This window comes from Camarhynchus parvulus, chromosome 11 (genome assembly GCF_901933205.1).
Source record: "Camarhynchus parvulus chromosome 11, STF_HiC, whole genome shotgun sequence".
NCBI classification, from domain to species: domain Eukaryota; kingdom Metazoa; phylum Chordata; class Aves; order Passeriformes; family Thraupidae; genus Camarhynchus; species Camarhynchus parvulus.
In genome coordinates, this window is record NC_044581.1 from 7541531 (window position 1) to 7557342 (window position 15812).

The 15812-nt window shown below is 46.8% G+C and overlaps 1 protein-coding gene across 1 annotated transcript in view; it reads left to right on the forward strand.

Moving 5' to 3' along the window:
- The first annotated feature begins 650 nt into the window (after positions 1-650).
- HYDIN (HYDIN axonemal central pair apparatus protein) overlaps positions 651-15812 on the forward strand; it is a 53650-nt gene continuing 38488 nt past the window's right edge. The window contains exons 1-5 of the mRNA XM_030956359.1: positions 651-674; positions 1989-2113; positions 3413-3432; positions 3731-3849; positions 12961-13157. Coding sequence (XP_030812219.1) covers positions 651-674; positions 1989-2113; positions 3413-3432; positions 3731-3849; positions 12961-13157 — 485 coding nt within the window. The remainder of the gene's footprint in view (positions 675-1988; positions 2114-3412; positions 3433-3730; positions 3850-12960; positions 13158-15812) is intronic.

The window sequence follows — 15812 nt, forward strand, 5'->3', positions numbered from 1 at the left end:
TGCCACTAGGATAAAGTCTGAAGTGGCCCTGATTTCCCATATGTTGCATTTCTGTTTGAACAAATTTCTCATGTTCCTTTAATGGTTTCATGATTTCATTTATGCTGTTACAACTTCTAATGCCTACAGGAAACCTTGAATTTGGATGTTACTAAATGAAAATTAGGACCCTCATTCTCCATGGAGAAATGCTCTTGGGCAGTGTGGTAATTTCATGCCTGGAAGGAGTCATATTTGTTGGATAATTTTTGTAACTTAACCAAATTAGCCTTGAGAAACTCTAGTTGTTAATCAGAGTCTTGAACTCTCTGCTCCATTAGTTAGAGACATTCTTGCAGAAAGGGTGGACGCTTGGTTTGCAATGCAGGGAAGTGCTCTGGTTCTGTCTGCACTGGGGGCAGCAGTGTCCCTGGGTTTGAGGCTGTTCATAACACTCTGAGTCCTTAGCAGGGCCAGACTCAAAGTCACATCAGGTCAGCTGCTCTTGAAAAATTAATCAGCCAAGTGATGTTCACCTTCCTCCTGTACTCACAAAAAGGTTCTTTTGGTGGGAATTGAATTCCTGAGAATATTCTGAAGAGTTATTTAAGACAGCTTGGATATTAATAAGGATTTGGTTGATAATTACAGTAAATGGGGTTCCAATAGTTATGAGAGAGGGGGTGGAGGGAAAGGTGAGAAATGCCAGCAGGCTCTTGTGTGTCTTTTGTGGTCCATGGGAAACAGGGTGGGGAGGCCTTGTGTTCTCCAGTTCTGAAGGATGCCACAGCCTGGAGACACCAGTGTTAAAGAAACTTCTGAGCAGGTCTCCTCAGTGACCCAGCAGAGTTTGTTGCCAGGGTTCACTGTATAACTCACCACATAGACAATGGTCAGTTCCCACACACAGGCACAGAGATGTGCACATCTGTATCTGTGTGTACAAAGGTACCCAATGACTGTTCCCCTTGAGTTTGGTGAAATTATCACATCAAACCCATTATCACTTCTCAACAGGCCAGAGTCCTGTGTCCAGTTCTGGGCCCCTCATTCAGGACCTCATTGAGGTGCTGGAGCAAGTTCAGAGAAGGGCAATGAAGCCAGTGAAGTGGCTAAAGCCAAGTTAAACCAATGTCCAGCTGAAGCCATGAGGATGTGCTGCTCTCCATCCCCTTTGTGTGGCACTAATCCCTTCTGTCAGGCTGGACACTCACCTGAGCTGCTCTCACCAACCTGCCTTGGGCACCTGGCATGTGCAGGGCAGCTCAAACTCTGCCTGGAGCTCTGAGAGACAGGGCTGGTCCCAGCTAGAACAGGTTCCACACCAGCTCTTCTGTCCCATCTCCTGTGGGAGCACAGATCCAGCCCAGCAGTGGGGTCAGAGCAATTCCCCTCCCCACTCACAAACGTCCCTTTGCTGACTGCAGCTCACTGACTGGAGATGTTCTGGTGCTGGGGCTCTGTCAGGAGATCTCTGTGCTCTTCTGGGGAGGGGTCTGTGAGGCCAGACAGAGAAAACAAATGCTAATTAAAGAGAGCCCTGGAGCTTGGAGCCATTGCTGTGCACTCCAGCCTTGGCACAGAGCTGCTTTCCTGCCTCCCTGGGACTCACCCAGCAGTGACATCTGCACATGGTGGGCTGTGAGTGCTGTGCAAGGATGGGGTTAGGGGAGTTCTGGTAACTCCTCCCCATTCTCTGCAAAGGTCACCAGCTCAATCCACTGAAGCTAAAGAGGAAACAAATGCCCAAAGAGCAGAAATCCCCAAACATGTCACATCAAATCACACAGAAGCTGATGGGGCAGAGCCACGCGGCTACAGCATGTGCATTCTGCTCTATATCATTAATTTACTGATGTTAAATATTTCAGCAGGTAACTTCCAGGGCTTCCAGAACTGTCCTAGTGGCTGTGATCACAAATTATTCATCACTGGCACTTGAACAAGAAAAGCCTTTTTGAACAAGGGTATTTCTGAGTCTCATGCCTTTTTTTTTTTTTGCCTTTCAGCTGACTCCCTCTGCCTTTCAGAAGGAGATGTCTCTCACCATCAAGCAGAGGCTGGCCAGCACTCAGGAGATGAATCTGCCCCAGGTTGTCCAGCTTCAAGACAAGAGCAAGACCTCCATTACAAGGTAGCCTTTCCCTGCCCTTTTCCTTGCTGTTTGATGTGACATTTGAAGAGGGTGTGTGCTTGTGACAGGCTTCCTTCCAGCTCATGGAAATACCTCAGTGTCCAGGTCCTGCTGTCACTTCAAACTGCTGCTGGTGGTGGAGTTCCTTCTGCTGGGGGAAAGGCAAAGCATTTCTCCCCAGTGAGACACTGGAGTCCTGATTTGTGCTAAGTCAACACAAATAACCTCTGCTGAAGCTGGTGGGGGTTTCTGGAGTGTAACTGTCATCCCTATTGAGAGAGGGCTGGGGGAGGACACAAGGGAATGAGATTGCCATTTTCCATTCTTCTGCTGAAGGAGCCACCTCTTGTTTTGGTGTGGTCACTCTCAAATGCTTTAGGGTTCAAGGGTTCCCTCCACAGTGGCAGCATTGGCCTTTGGAGACTGAGGGCCTGTGGTGATTACTCTGATTTAACAAAACTAATTGCATGAAAGCTTCAGGAACAATGTCTGTGACCCTGATGGGGTGTTGGATTTTGCAGGCTGCCAGATGTGCAGGGAGCTCACCCTGGGCAGAGGGGAGTGGATGTGCTTTACCTGGATCACTGTTTGCTGAGGGTGTTCAAGGCTGCATTTTAGAGGCTCAGCCTAAAGCACAGTCCTGGTGGGTAGATGGCTGAGATAGGCTGTTGAAATGGTCAGCAAGAGAGCTGTAACAAACTGGTTAAGGATTGCCCTGGATGGCACAGGAGGCTGGGAATGCCTCACACAGCTGCACAAATAGCTGGCAGTGAGCTGCAGCTCCTCACTCCAGCCAGCTGTGACCCTGTGGAGATGCAGGAGACCTGCCTGTGTGTTCTGAGTGGAACAGGGCAGCTGGAGAGGGGAGGCAGAAGCAGGGAGGGGTTTTGTCAAAGTAATGTCTCTGCTGAGTAAGCATTTGCTGTGGTATCACTCCAGACATGCCTCTGCAATGATATTAAATACAACACCAATAATAGATTACAAGAAAGCAGCCATTTTAAGCTTGTGGCTAAAGGAGATACCAACTCCAGTCTTACTCAAGTTGCCCAGAACTGCTGAGAAAAGAGCTCAGCTTTATCCCCATACAGCATTCACCTCATTTGTCTTTTTCCTAAGTGCTGTGTTACTTTCTTTTTGCCCTTACCTCCTCTGGTATGGTTATTTTCTTACTGGTGTCTAAGCATCACACAAAAAGTAGTATTTGGACTTGTGTGGGATTCTATCTCAGAGTAAAGGTCATCCCAAAATTGTTTCCCATGGAGCCTGATGTAAGTTCTGGGGTTTCACTTGCTCCAGGAGGACTCAGGGCTCTGTCAGTCAGTGTTCTGGATCTCTGGGACACCATTAGCACACGGCTCTGCTAGAGGTAAGTGCTGCCTGGGATTTTGGAGAAGGAAACGTGGAGAAACACCTGCCAAAAGAGCAGCTTGGCTTGAGCCTGCTCTGTATGATCCAGCAGGTTTTGATCAGCCCAGGGCAGAGGTGGAAGAGCCACTGTGTGCCCAGTGTGGGCTGGGCAGATGCACTCACCCAGAGTCTGTACTGCCCTGGGGATCAGTGCAGAATCCTCCTCCCAGCACCTGAACCTCTCCCTGCTCTCTGTTGCCTCTCCAGCTCCAGCAGCTGGCCTGGATCACAGCTCACCTCAGCCTTGCCCACCAGAGGTGATGTTTCACAACTACAGCCCTGCTGAGGTCTGTGAAGTGCCACTGGCTCTGAGGAGCAGGGACGAGGTGAGCGCTGGGATGTGGGTGTTTAACACTGTGCTGGAAGGGGAGAGTGGAGGTAATTCCAGTGGGGTCCAGCACAGCAAGGTACCTGCTGCAGCACATCCACAATAAAATGTCTCAGCACCTTGTTTCTGCAAGATGGTGGAAATGTTCCCAGGGGATTCTCCCCTGATTTTGGCAGCATGTTGGTGGTATCCAACCCAAAGGACCTTTTCTATCCCCTTTCTTTCCCTTGAAAGCCCTGGGTTGATGGGAATGTTGTGGGGTGTACAGTTCTTACTTGCCCTCATGCTTTACCTCGAGTGTGCACCATGTCCTGTGGTTCCTTGGTCAGTCTTGGTTCCTGGCAGGAATCTCTGCCTCTCTAAGCTTATTTAGCTGCCTTTGTGCAACCTGCACTTAAAGCTCAGGTGTTGAATCTTCTCTACACTTTATTCTGGAATTAGTTATAATTAGTGGCATTGGCACTGCAGGAAATGTGTTTTGAAACAGCCCTGGAATTGGGCTGATTTAGCAGAAGCAGTAGGAGGCCTTTAGGTGTCATTTCAGGCTCCTGCTAAGCTTCATTCACCTCTGCTCAGGTTTTCCAAAGGCAAGGTAATGTTCTGCTTTCTCTTTGGAGAATCACAGTATCTCCAGAGCAATGTGTTCTTGAAGGTCTCTACCTTTGCTTGAAAAAATTGCAATTGTTTTGCAATTTCCCAAGAAAGTTGAGAAAGGAAAAGTTGAAAAATGTCAGCAGTTGTGTTCCAGTGTAAAGAGGAAAACAGGGACCTTTCAAATTTCAGTCAGGGGAACATTTTCTCAAATGACACTTGTGCCAAGAGCAAGCTGGTAGGAAGAGACAGGAGAGAGGAAAGGAGCAGAGTTCAAGCTTTTCTCCCAAAGCACTTTCTTAGACACAAGGATTTCTCTTGATAAATAACAGTAAAATGTAGTGGAAGTAGAGAAAGGCCAGAAAAAGAACAGTGTAATTAGAGGTGGTGCTGTGTAATGAAGAGTAAGGTGTGTGCATGAGAGAAAGGCAGGATGGGAAGATAAAGAGTGATAGGAGCAGGAGAATTAACCCCTTCCCCAAATCTACCTGTTGGGACAAACAAACAAGTGGCCAAAAAAAGCTGTTGGGGCATAAGACAGGTGGAGGAACAACAAAAGAAATCCAAGTGTATCCTGGTTTAACAGGTTTCAACAGGGACATGGCTGCCAAGGGGAGACCTCTGGGCAAGGAAGGATGGAGTTTTGGAGCCTCAATTATTCCTGGAGAGAACTGCATCATTCCTGGTCTGGCATTAAGCTTGGGAATATTGGAAAGGTGCAGCATGGATGTCCATGCCCAAGTGATTCCATTGGTGGGGTCTGCACTGATTCTGGCACTTCTGCTGCAGGTTTCCTCTGCTGATTCAAATTTCCTCAGTTTCTCTGTTCCTACTGAGCCTTTTGGCTTCAGCTGCTCCAGTACCCATGCAGCACATGAAAGTGTTTGTCTTTGCCATCAGACAAACAGTGAATGTGTTCTGCTCACGCTTCCTCAAGTGGAAAAGGACATCTGCATTAACATTTCTGCCACTCTCAGTAAAAAATAATGAACTTGTACAGCTGCATCTTGGGATTTGTATGCCCTGAAAAGGGGCATACAAATGTGTGAGTTGTTAATTTCAAAATAATTAATTTTAAAGCCAGTAAGTCTTCAGCCATTGGACAGCACTGGTGTAAAAGTATAATCTGAGGAAAATACTTGGTGTATTTAAGTGCATAAAGACAGAGATGATGATCCCAAGAGAAGTTATTGTATTCTAATTTTGTTGGCCTTTAGTAATGTCCTGGAGAAAAGCAACATTGTGTTCTCTCTCCAAGGTTTCTCACCAGATTCCTCTGAGTCACACCGACTTAGACAGTAACTGAGGTGGTCTGCTCCATAAAAATCCAGCTAACAGCCAAGTGTTTTCCAAACAGAGGCTCTGTAATTATTTAAACATATAAGTTTTCCACCTGTTTACTGTCAAATTGCTTTTCTCTCTTCTAGCTGCTCCTCACCACCCTCAGAAACATCCTGGGTGACTTTTGCTGAAGGTCTTAGCTGTGTGTATTCATTTTCCAGGGGTCTTGGTGACCAAAATGTTTGCCTTCATGTGAAATTAGCCCCTGGAACTCACTGCCTCAAGGTGATGTTGTCCCCAGATGGAGTTTGGAGAGTTCAGGACTGCCTTGGCTATGGATTATCAGGCTTGGATGGGTGGTGCAGAACAAGCCTCCATTTTTTTCCAAGCCTCATGGGAGTTTGTTTTTTATTAGTGAACCTGCCTGTCAGTCAAAATCACTTGTTTTAGATTTTGTGAGACATGATTTGGTACTTAGAAATTTATGTCTATGTGCTAGAAAATGCCTTTTTGCTCTGTGTGTGTATTCCAGAGGGCAGAACCTGGCAGCAGGATGCCTGCAGGGCCTCCTGGGTGCAGGAAGGAATGCCCAGCAGTCCAGCTCGCCTGTGCTGGCAGCTGCCTGGCCACAATCACCAGGCAGTAAGAGCCCCTGGGGAGCTGAGATTGGCTTTTAGTAATGAAACCACACTGTGAGTCAGTGCTGGTCATGTTTCTCCAGGCAGAGAATGCCTTTGAAGCCCATAATTGATAGGCACAGCCTGGGATGTCATGTGGTTTTCCATCACTTTGGCAAGTTGACTGCTCTCATCTTCTGCTTCAACCTTTCCTGGTAATTTTTTGTGCTTCTCCCTTGCTTCTTTACAGCCCATTTAAATTCTCTGTGCCATCTCCTTATTGTGGGGGTTGTCTCTCTGTCTTGCTGTTTTCTTCTTTTTGCTGTTCAGGTTTCTTTTACTTCCAGTAAGACCACAGTGTCTGGTCTCCTTCTCTTGCTCCTCTGCCACATGACCGTATCCCCACAGCTGGACTACCCCCCTCAAACTTGCTGTGTTGAAGGGAACTTCTTCCTTCCCCAGGATAACAAGTGCTTTTTTACCTTCAGCAGCACATTCCATCTCTGGAGCACAGCTGCATGGCCATGTGCAGGCAGAAGCAAGCAAGTTCTTTAGGCTTGTAGAATATGGGGATGACTTATTCAGGTGTTCTGTCTCCATCCTACTGCAGGTGTCTGACCTGCTCAGCACCTCCTTCCCACCAGGCACTGCCCTACTGCCTCTGGCTGAGCTGCTCTGCCCGGGCAGATGGGATTCACTGCCCTGCCTCACCCTGGACTGACCCAAAGGTGATGTGGATTCACACCTTCTGTTCTCCAGCCGTGCTGCCCCTGAGGACACCTGCCTGCCCATGACCCAGCTGTGAGCCAGGGCAGAGGAGGGGCTGTGCCCGTGGCAGGGAGCCAGCCTGGCACAGGCACACCGAGCTCTACCTGCCCTTGGTCAGCTTGGTGAGCTGCAGGTGGCTTGGACACCAGCCTGAAAGAGCTCGTGGAGGGCAGGTACAACCTGTGGCTGTGCCACCGCTGTGACCGTGTCTTCATGCGTGTCACTCGTTGCTCTGGCAGCTCTCAGCTGCTCTGTGCCAAACATGCTGTGCTTTTGCCTGGGGGTTTGCACATCAGTGCTGAGGCCCTGGCAACTCTAATCTCAGTGCTGTTATCTAGAGGGTTGTTATTACAGGAGGACTTAAGATATGGGAGGAAGGAAGCCTTGCAGGGAAACAGAGAGGCAGGCTGACTCTTTCCACCAGCATCCTGCTATCTCCTAGCACCATTCTTCACCTGAATTGTTTGGAGAGGCAAAGATGGGGGGAGCTTTGAGCCAGCTGATGTTTCTGCACCAAGGCAAAGGTGCAGATCTCTTTGGGTGCAGCTGTTTTCCTGTCTTCCCTTTGCTGTCTAGACTTAGTTTAACACTTTGTCCTATCCTCAGGCAGGATGGTATAGGCAACACAGGGCATTTCCTCTTTATGTTCCTATCTCCTTGTTCCTTGGGAGGGACTGAGGAATTATTTAACACTGTTAAAATTTAGAGTAAAAATTATACTGGCCTAGGGCAGTTCTCTGTACTATTCAAGTGGCACAAAAGCTTCATATCACTGAGGTAGGCTTTGCAAAGTACACTGATGCCTTTAAAATGTGATTTATTAGTATGAATTAGTGCTCATTTTCAGGGTGAAAGAGGTAAATTGATACCCGTGAAGGGCAAAGTGCTGCACTTGGAGTTGAGAGGCAGCAGAGCAACATGTGAATATCACCACAGATAGAAGTAGGGTGAGATAACCCACAAGGGCACTTAATGTCCCATATGCTGTCCCTTGTCTTGCCCTTGAACTGGTGAGTGCATGGCACAGGGAGCTCTGCCAGTGAAAGGTTCTCTGCACAGCTTCACTGACACCCCCGGCAATTTCGCTGAACTGGGCTTTGGGCTCCTTGCAGGGGTTTTGTAGGGCATCAGGAGAGGGGTTGTGTGCTGCTCAGCAAGGAGGATGAGAGGACTTTTACTGCAGAATCAGAATTTTGTGCAAATTGAACATTTTGTCTTGTACTTGATGGAGTGCGAGTCAGCGAAGTACCAAAGTGCTGCAGCTCAGCTCGAAACACAGCATGGGCAGGAGGTGCAGAGCACCTTGAAAGCTCCTTAGCAAAGAGGCAGGCTTTGAGAAATGGTTCTGAAAAGCCACTTACTTTGGGTATGAAGTTGCTGGCATGCAGAATATCCGCGTTTTAGTTGTGGAAGGCTCTAGGGGTGCTTCTTTGAACAGCCTCAGCTGCTCCATGGTCCACAGGCATTATGGATGACCCAGTGACCTGGGCTACAGGTACAAACCTCTGTGTCAGGGTTGTGAATGTTTCAGTTGGTTTATATAATTCTTTTGCTTTGAATCTGCTCTTCCCTGGGGTAAGTCTGACTTCAGTGAAGTCACTCCTGATTCAAGGCAAGACTGTGGCTGAGCTCTAAATAAAAGGACCATGTGAGTTGTTAGTAGCTAAAATGCCACGTGCCATGTTGCCCTTTCTTGACAAATGAGCAGCTTCCTATTGTCTTGCAGTCATTTGGGAATGTATCACACAATTGGACTGTCAGAAAGTAAATGAATAGCTGACATGTCTCTTTGTTTACTGGCACTTGCATTATAAATATGAAATGCTAATGTTTCTGCTGGGCAACATTTGCAATTAGCTCCTTTTGCTGCTTCTGATTTACACGTTCCTGTTTTATGGCTCCAGTTGCCCAGTGTGGGTTCCTCGTGCCACCCTGGTGTCCTTGCATTGTGGTCTGACAGTCTCTGCCTAATTGGAAACCATTATGGAACTGACTGGCAAATACCCAACAGACAGGAATATTTACATTTGTGTGTCCTTCAGGCTTATTAATAGATTATCTGAAAGGAAGAAGGAAGCAGGAAGCACATAAAATCACAGCACAGCTTATTCTGTTCTGTCCCCCTGTTCTTTTCACTGTAGGAAGACAATATTTTTCAGGCAATACAAGTTCAATCTGTAAGGTTTGCAAAATTCATTCCTGATGCTCAGTGGAGACTGAAATATTGCTCACTGATTAATAGGAAAGATGACAGGACGATGAGTTACTGCATTACTGAAATTAACTCCTTTAAAATTCAGTCCAGCCCTGTTAGATGTTTTGTAGCACACAGAAGTTATTCCAAACAGACTTTTAAGATGACTCTTGCAGGGAGGAAAGGGACAAAGATGAAAGCAAATGAATGCATAGAATGAACCTGGAGAACTGGGATGGTTTCAAAGACTCCTGTGAATTGGTAGCTGAGGGGGCAGGAGCAGGGGTACCCCTTCTCCTGTGGAGCTCTCCTCATCCTTCAGTCTCTCCTTTCTTTTAATGGCCCTTTTTTGCAGCCTATATGATATCCTGGCTTCAGCAGGGAGCTTTCCCTGCCTGACTTACTATATTACCTCAATGCTACAAGGCTCTTTTCATTGCAAGTTGTCTGCTGCAGGGAATTCAGTGAAGGATTTAGGACTGGTTACGCAGGATCACTCACATCTGAGTCTGGTATGCTGGGCAGGTATTAAGGTTGATGTGTGACACCAATTAATGCTGGCCTGAGTCTGCAAAAGGCCTGAGAGCCGTGCTGGGTTAATGTTGGACTTAACAATTTTCAAGGTCTTTTCCAAATGAAACAATTCTATGATTCAAGGAAATAACATCTGAGACAAAAGATTGGCTTAGTTTTGGTGGCTACTAATTTGAATGCCTAGGGGTGGTATTTGGAAGACCAGAGCATGTAACTTTTTGCTTATCAAAAGGGAATAAGAGCAGAGGAATCATCTGTATTTTCCTTGAAATTCAGAGAAGTTGTTTGAAGGCAAAAGTTACATTTCCATGAAAATCTGCAGTCTGAAGCTGTGTCAAATAATCTCTAAAGCATAGAAGTGATGCTCACTCAGCCCTTAAAAACCTGGTTTTAAACAGTCTGCTTAGGGTTTGCAAAGAAAAGCAAGATTTCAAACTCGTTTTGGCTGTACCCCTGGGTTTTGTCCCACAGTTAGTGTCCTGGTAACACAGGGCAGTGCTGCAGTGGAGAATTTGCAATCCTCTTCTCCCAAGGGAGGGAAATTCAGCTTTCTGAAGTTGAGTGAACCATGAGTTCACAGCTGCAGGAGCAGCCAGCCCCTGCCTAGCACACTGCTCTCTGCTTGGCTTTCCCCATTTTTGTCCTGACACTGCATCCACTTTGGTGCAGACCCCACTTTGGGGAGCCAGAGTGGGCCTGAAGGGCCAGCACACTCTGAAATGCTCTGGGTAAGCCTTGCTCTGGCTGCAGCATCCCTGGAAAAGGGTTCAGCACACAACGTGCATGGCCATGACTGGTGAGAGGCAGTGTTCTCCTCAAGGTCATGCCTGCCTCTGTGAGGCCAAATTCCCTTTGCTGCTGCCTTGCCTTGGCAGGCACAGAGACGTTCCCTTCCCCTGCAGTCCCAGTGCCCACCAACAGCAGCAGAGCTGGGAATGGCTGCCTGTGCTGGCTTTTGGAGAAATTTATTCCTTGGGCTCTTATTTGCATTGATGCTGATCCCCTTGCTTCTTAGCAATGACAATGACTTGAAAATTCCCTTTTACTTCCCTCAGATACCTCCAGTAGTTGAGGTTTCTTTTCTCTTTATCCCCATACTGATCTGAACTCCTTGCATCCTCCTCAGTCTACCTGGCATCTGGAAGGGAGAGATAACTGAATAGAAGATGCCAAGGCTTAAAAAGACACACAGCTTTCAATTGGATTTACAATGCCTTTGTTACAGTAGTGTGGCCAAAATAACAACAACCAAAAAAACCCGTAAATAGCATTCTCCATTTGCTAATGCAGTTTCTGAGGATCTGAGCAGTCAGGGACGTGAAGTGCCCAGATAATAGGTGCTTTAAATTCCCATGGGCTGCCCGTAGCTTTTATTTTAGAGGGCTTAGGCTGCAAGATTGAGTGCAAAATTGCTAATTCAGAAAGATCTGCTGAAGATGAAACGCTCTCCTGAAATGTGATCTTCAGTCCTGTAGGTCGTTTGCTGCTGTTCCCTTCCTGGTATTTTATCTTCCAAATAGGAGAAGCAAAAGCACTTCTACAATTTCAAGTGTGAATATTTGAGATGTCTAGGGAAAAAAATATTTTTTTATTATTTTACTGTCTCTTGGATGTGACTGCAGCTGTTAGGGTGATTTTTAAACTGCTGCTGAGCAGGTGGTTGGTAGGCACTGGGTTAAAGCAATAGCTGTGTGTCTGTGCCTCTTCTGGCAGCCTTAGGTCCCTTTCCAGGTTTGGAGAGGATGGGTATGGGAGCGGGAAGCTGTGGAAGAATCTGAATCAGTTCTGGTTAAGGGAGTTTGCTGCTATGTGCAATTCCTAAATCAAATTGTCTTGCTGTTTCAACAATGATAAAAATATCCAATGAGTTGAAAGCACTGAGGAGAAAAGATCAGGCCAGCAAGTGAGTGATAAGAGGCAGAGCTTTTATCAACTCATCGATAGAGGAGCTGCTGGAGGCAATGGCTCCTGGCCCTACAGCAGCAGCTCTGCCCCTGATTTCGGCAGGGGAGAGGAGATGCTGCCAGCACAGCAATGCCAGGTCGTGCATATGGTGATTGATCTGCTCATCCCTGCAGGGAAATGGTTTTGGTGACTTGATTCACCCTCCCATTGCTAAATGCCAGACAGCTGGAGGAGGAGGCTGTCTGGCTGCTTCCTGGACAAGCCAGGAATAGCAGGGTTTAGTTTGCTCTGGTAGGGATGCCTGAGGGTTTTCTGTTTGCAGTTCCATCCCACCCTTGTCCATACAGGCACCAAGTCACTCCTAGAGACCTTGGAAGAGAGAGGTGATTAAGGCATCAACCATTCAGAAGAGGGAGCAAAGTTATTGCTGTGTCCCCTGCAGCTGGGGTGAGATGTAAAGGAATTCTGAGGTTCTCCCATGGAAAGAACTCTCTCTAAGTCCAGGGCAGAGCTGCAGGAGGATGCTGAGGGCAGGGCTGAAATTCTTACTGATTTAAGTACTTGTCAGACATTAGCAAGAATATTTTGGCATTAGGGGTGAGTCAGTTCAGTGTGGGGAGATGGATCAGATGGCTTTTTAAGGGTGTGTGTCCCCAGCCTTGTCCCTGTGCTGTGGTGGGAAGAGGTGGGAAATACACACATACCCCAAACCCACCTGGCATTAAAGCAGTTACCATCTCCAGCTTGGTAAGTATTTCACCAAAAACGGGCTGTTGATCGTGCCTGTGGTGAAGTCCTTTTGAAAATGTACCAGAGCACCCCCTGCCAAGCTCCACCAGCATTGCTGGGACTGGAGTTAGTGTTGTGGCACAGCTGGACTCTTAGTGGTGCCTTTAATAGTCTGCAGTGGTGGTCAAAGCAGGTTCTGTTATTGCTGTAATCCACTATCTGAAATGACTCTATTTTGGTGCCTCAGAATCAAAGTATCAGATAATTTTGTCAGGTTCTGCTGTGAAAGCAGCTGAATCAATAGAGTTGTTTCTTCTTTGCAAGTTAACAGCCCTGTCCAAGTCATCCTACTGGAATGAAAGGTCATTGAGGGACAAAGTACCATTAATTATTGAATGCTACTCTTAAGGTCATAGACCACAGCAGTTTTTCTTCTGCTGTGGGCATGGCACTTAAATGTCCTGTGCTGAGACAGTTTCTTTTCCCACAGGATTATTTCCACCAGCTCCTCTGCACCACTGAAAGGGAAGAGTTCATTGTGCCAATTTGTGCCATTGTTTCCTGTGCCATCCTGGACTCCCCTGGCCAGCTGGACTTCTCACTCTGTTGGGTCAAGTGCAGCACCCTGAAGGCTCTGCTGGTTGGAAACCAGGGCAGCTCATTGCCAGCTGAGCACCCAGAGGTGAGGCAGGTCAGCTTTTGTTACCTTTGGGTGATAACAGAGTTGGGAAAGAGCAACCAGAGGAAGCAGAACATTGGAGCTGCTGCCCTGCAGCCCTGGCTGGAAATGGGCAGGACGTGTGGGGTTTGCTGTTGCTTCTGGTGTTGTAAGCAGGATGCAGCCTTTGAGCTTCCTCTGTCCCAGATTTCCTGGAGGGTGCTGGAACATGCTGGTAGCTGGTTTCACCCTCCTGAGCACAAGCCCTTTCTGAAATGGTTTCTCACCACTGTCAGCCAGAGACCTGTTCTCTGGGAGGCCACAGGCACGTGGCTTTCCAGTGGTCCTCTCATGAGATGCCCCATGTGAGCTGTGTTGTGGACAGCCTGTGCTGTTCCTGTTAGTCAAAGTTGATCTGATTTCCCTTGTCATTTGAGGGCATCAGTCATCTCTTCTGTTTCATGGTGAACCTTTGAAAGCCAGTTTAAATTTCAAACAGATTATTTATATCTCTTAATAGAAGCAGCATTTTTATTCTAATTAAGTCACCCCCACTTTCACTCAGATTTCTTTTTAAGTATTTTGAAGTTCCTGTGTTTCTGCTCCTTGTTTTGTTTTGTGTTAAATATTTGCCAAAATGTCATCATTAATTCTTTAGTGGGAACTTTCTTAAAGGTTGAGCTCCTCTAATGCCTGTTCATCTACCATCTGCCCATTGGTATATGCACAGGTGTATAGGAAATATGAGAAATTTGGGGAACATGGGAAAAACAATTGGGCTGATTTAGAAAGGAGAATCACAGAATAACTTTTGGAAGGAACCTCTGGAGATCACCTGAGCAAACACACTGCTCAAAACAAGACCAGTGTCTGGGGCTTACCAAGGTACCATTGGGAGATCTGGACTTGTAAAAGTTTAGATGTCATACAAGAAAGCAAACATACAAAAGGACATAGTTTAAAAAGCAGAAGAAAACAAGCTATTAAAAAACCATCAAACCTTATCTCTTCTGCCTGTCGGGAGCAGTAGTGATTCATGGAAAGGGAAAATCTAATGGGACAAGAATTATCTTAAGGAACAGCTCACAATTAATGGATGAGAGGCCAAAGTTTAGCCTGCCAGCTCCATCTCTTGGCAGTGGTTTTCATTTGGCTATTACAGTGTGTCAGGGACGTCTCCTTCACAGCTCTTCTATCTGTGGGCTCAGGGAACAGATCCTGATGTTGGCTGAAGTTCAGGAGAGTTAAGTTTAACCATGGAACTTGTGTCTTTGGGTCTTGGAGAGCCAGGTCCATGTGAGGGGTAGTGAATTCCTGCTACAGCAGTAATAGGGGTGTCTGGTGGGTACAGCCTGGGGTGGGATGTAGGAGATGCAGGGGCTGATTTGCACTCGGTTTCTCAGTCCTGAGAACCGAGTCCTGAACTTGGTTGCACCCTCTTCTTCTGATTATCTGAAAAAGATATGTTCTTTCTCAGGCATCCTCTGAAGTCATCCCCTGGAGTGCTATTTGCATCCTGCCATCTGAGGGCAGGAATATGTAGACAAGGGGCAGGAATATGTAGACAAGGGGCAGGAGTAGGAAGGGAACAGGATGGAACACAGCACTCAAGTATGGCTAGGAATTCCCCTTAACTTCCCCTATAGTTTCTCTGTTCTGGCAAAATTTCTGTAAAAGAATAGGAAAAATAATTCCATGTCTTTCCCACGCCAGGCACTGATCCCCTCAGGTCTCAGCAGAGACCTGCAGCAATCCTGGCACCACCACTGGGGCAGATGCAGGAACAGAGTAATGCAGCTCTGGGGCTGTGGGGCTTTGTCTTTCCTCTCCTCTCTGCAAAGTCTCAGTCCAGCACATAAAGAGGGCTGTCCCAAGGCTTCTCCACTAGCCAGCGGTGATGTTCTCACTCCTGGTAATGAGAACAGGTCAGGCCTAATTGCAGCAATAGCTCCTTAATGAGTAGAAACTGCAGCATTTTCATCAGCTGTCACTACTGACATGTATAAAGTTCAGCTTGCCCACGGCTCCAGTTGTTCTCATTATTTTTGTGTGTTGCTCTAATCATCACCAAACTCCACAGAACATGTTTCTAAGGTAAAAAATTGACCACCAGAAAACACTAAGACCAGGAACTTTTGTTTTCTCAGTGGGGTTGTACAAGAGCCCAAAGCCCAGCAGCTGCTGGGCACAAGTGTTTCACTTGAGCTCTCCCTACGCATTACAGCACTGAGTTTTGTGTCTCAGCCAAGAATTGTTTACCTGGTGACAAATCCTAATTGCTCCTACTAAATCCAAAGCGCACCAAAACATTTTCATCATTATTTCCAACACATTGCATGGAGCTTGTCTGGTGGGCCAAGCAAACAGTTACCAGCTTGGATGACATCCCAGAGTCCCAGATTGCATCATTGGTGCATACACAGAAACCTCTTGTTCAGCTCCCTTGATGTGCTCCTGTTAATGGTGCTTCATTTAGCTGGGATTGAATTCTTCAGGCTGTAAATGGGATCCTCCTTTTGGGTCTTCTTTCCATGTCACTGTATTGTTTTAATCTGCATTTGCACTCACTCAGAGTTTTAATTGTGGCTCCTCTTGGAGCAGCTTTCATTGAAATGCTGATAAAATATGCCCTTTCTCAGGCTAAAATGAAATTCAAGGTAAAAAGACCCAAACAACCACACTGC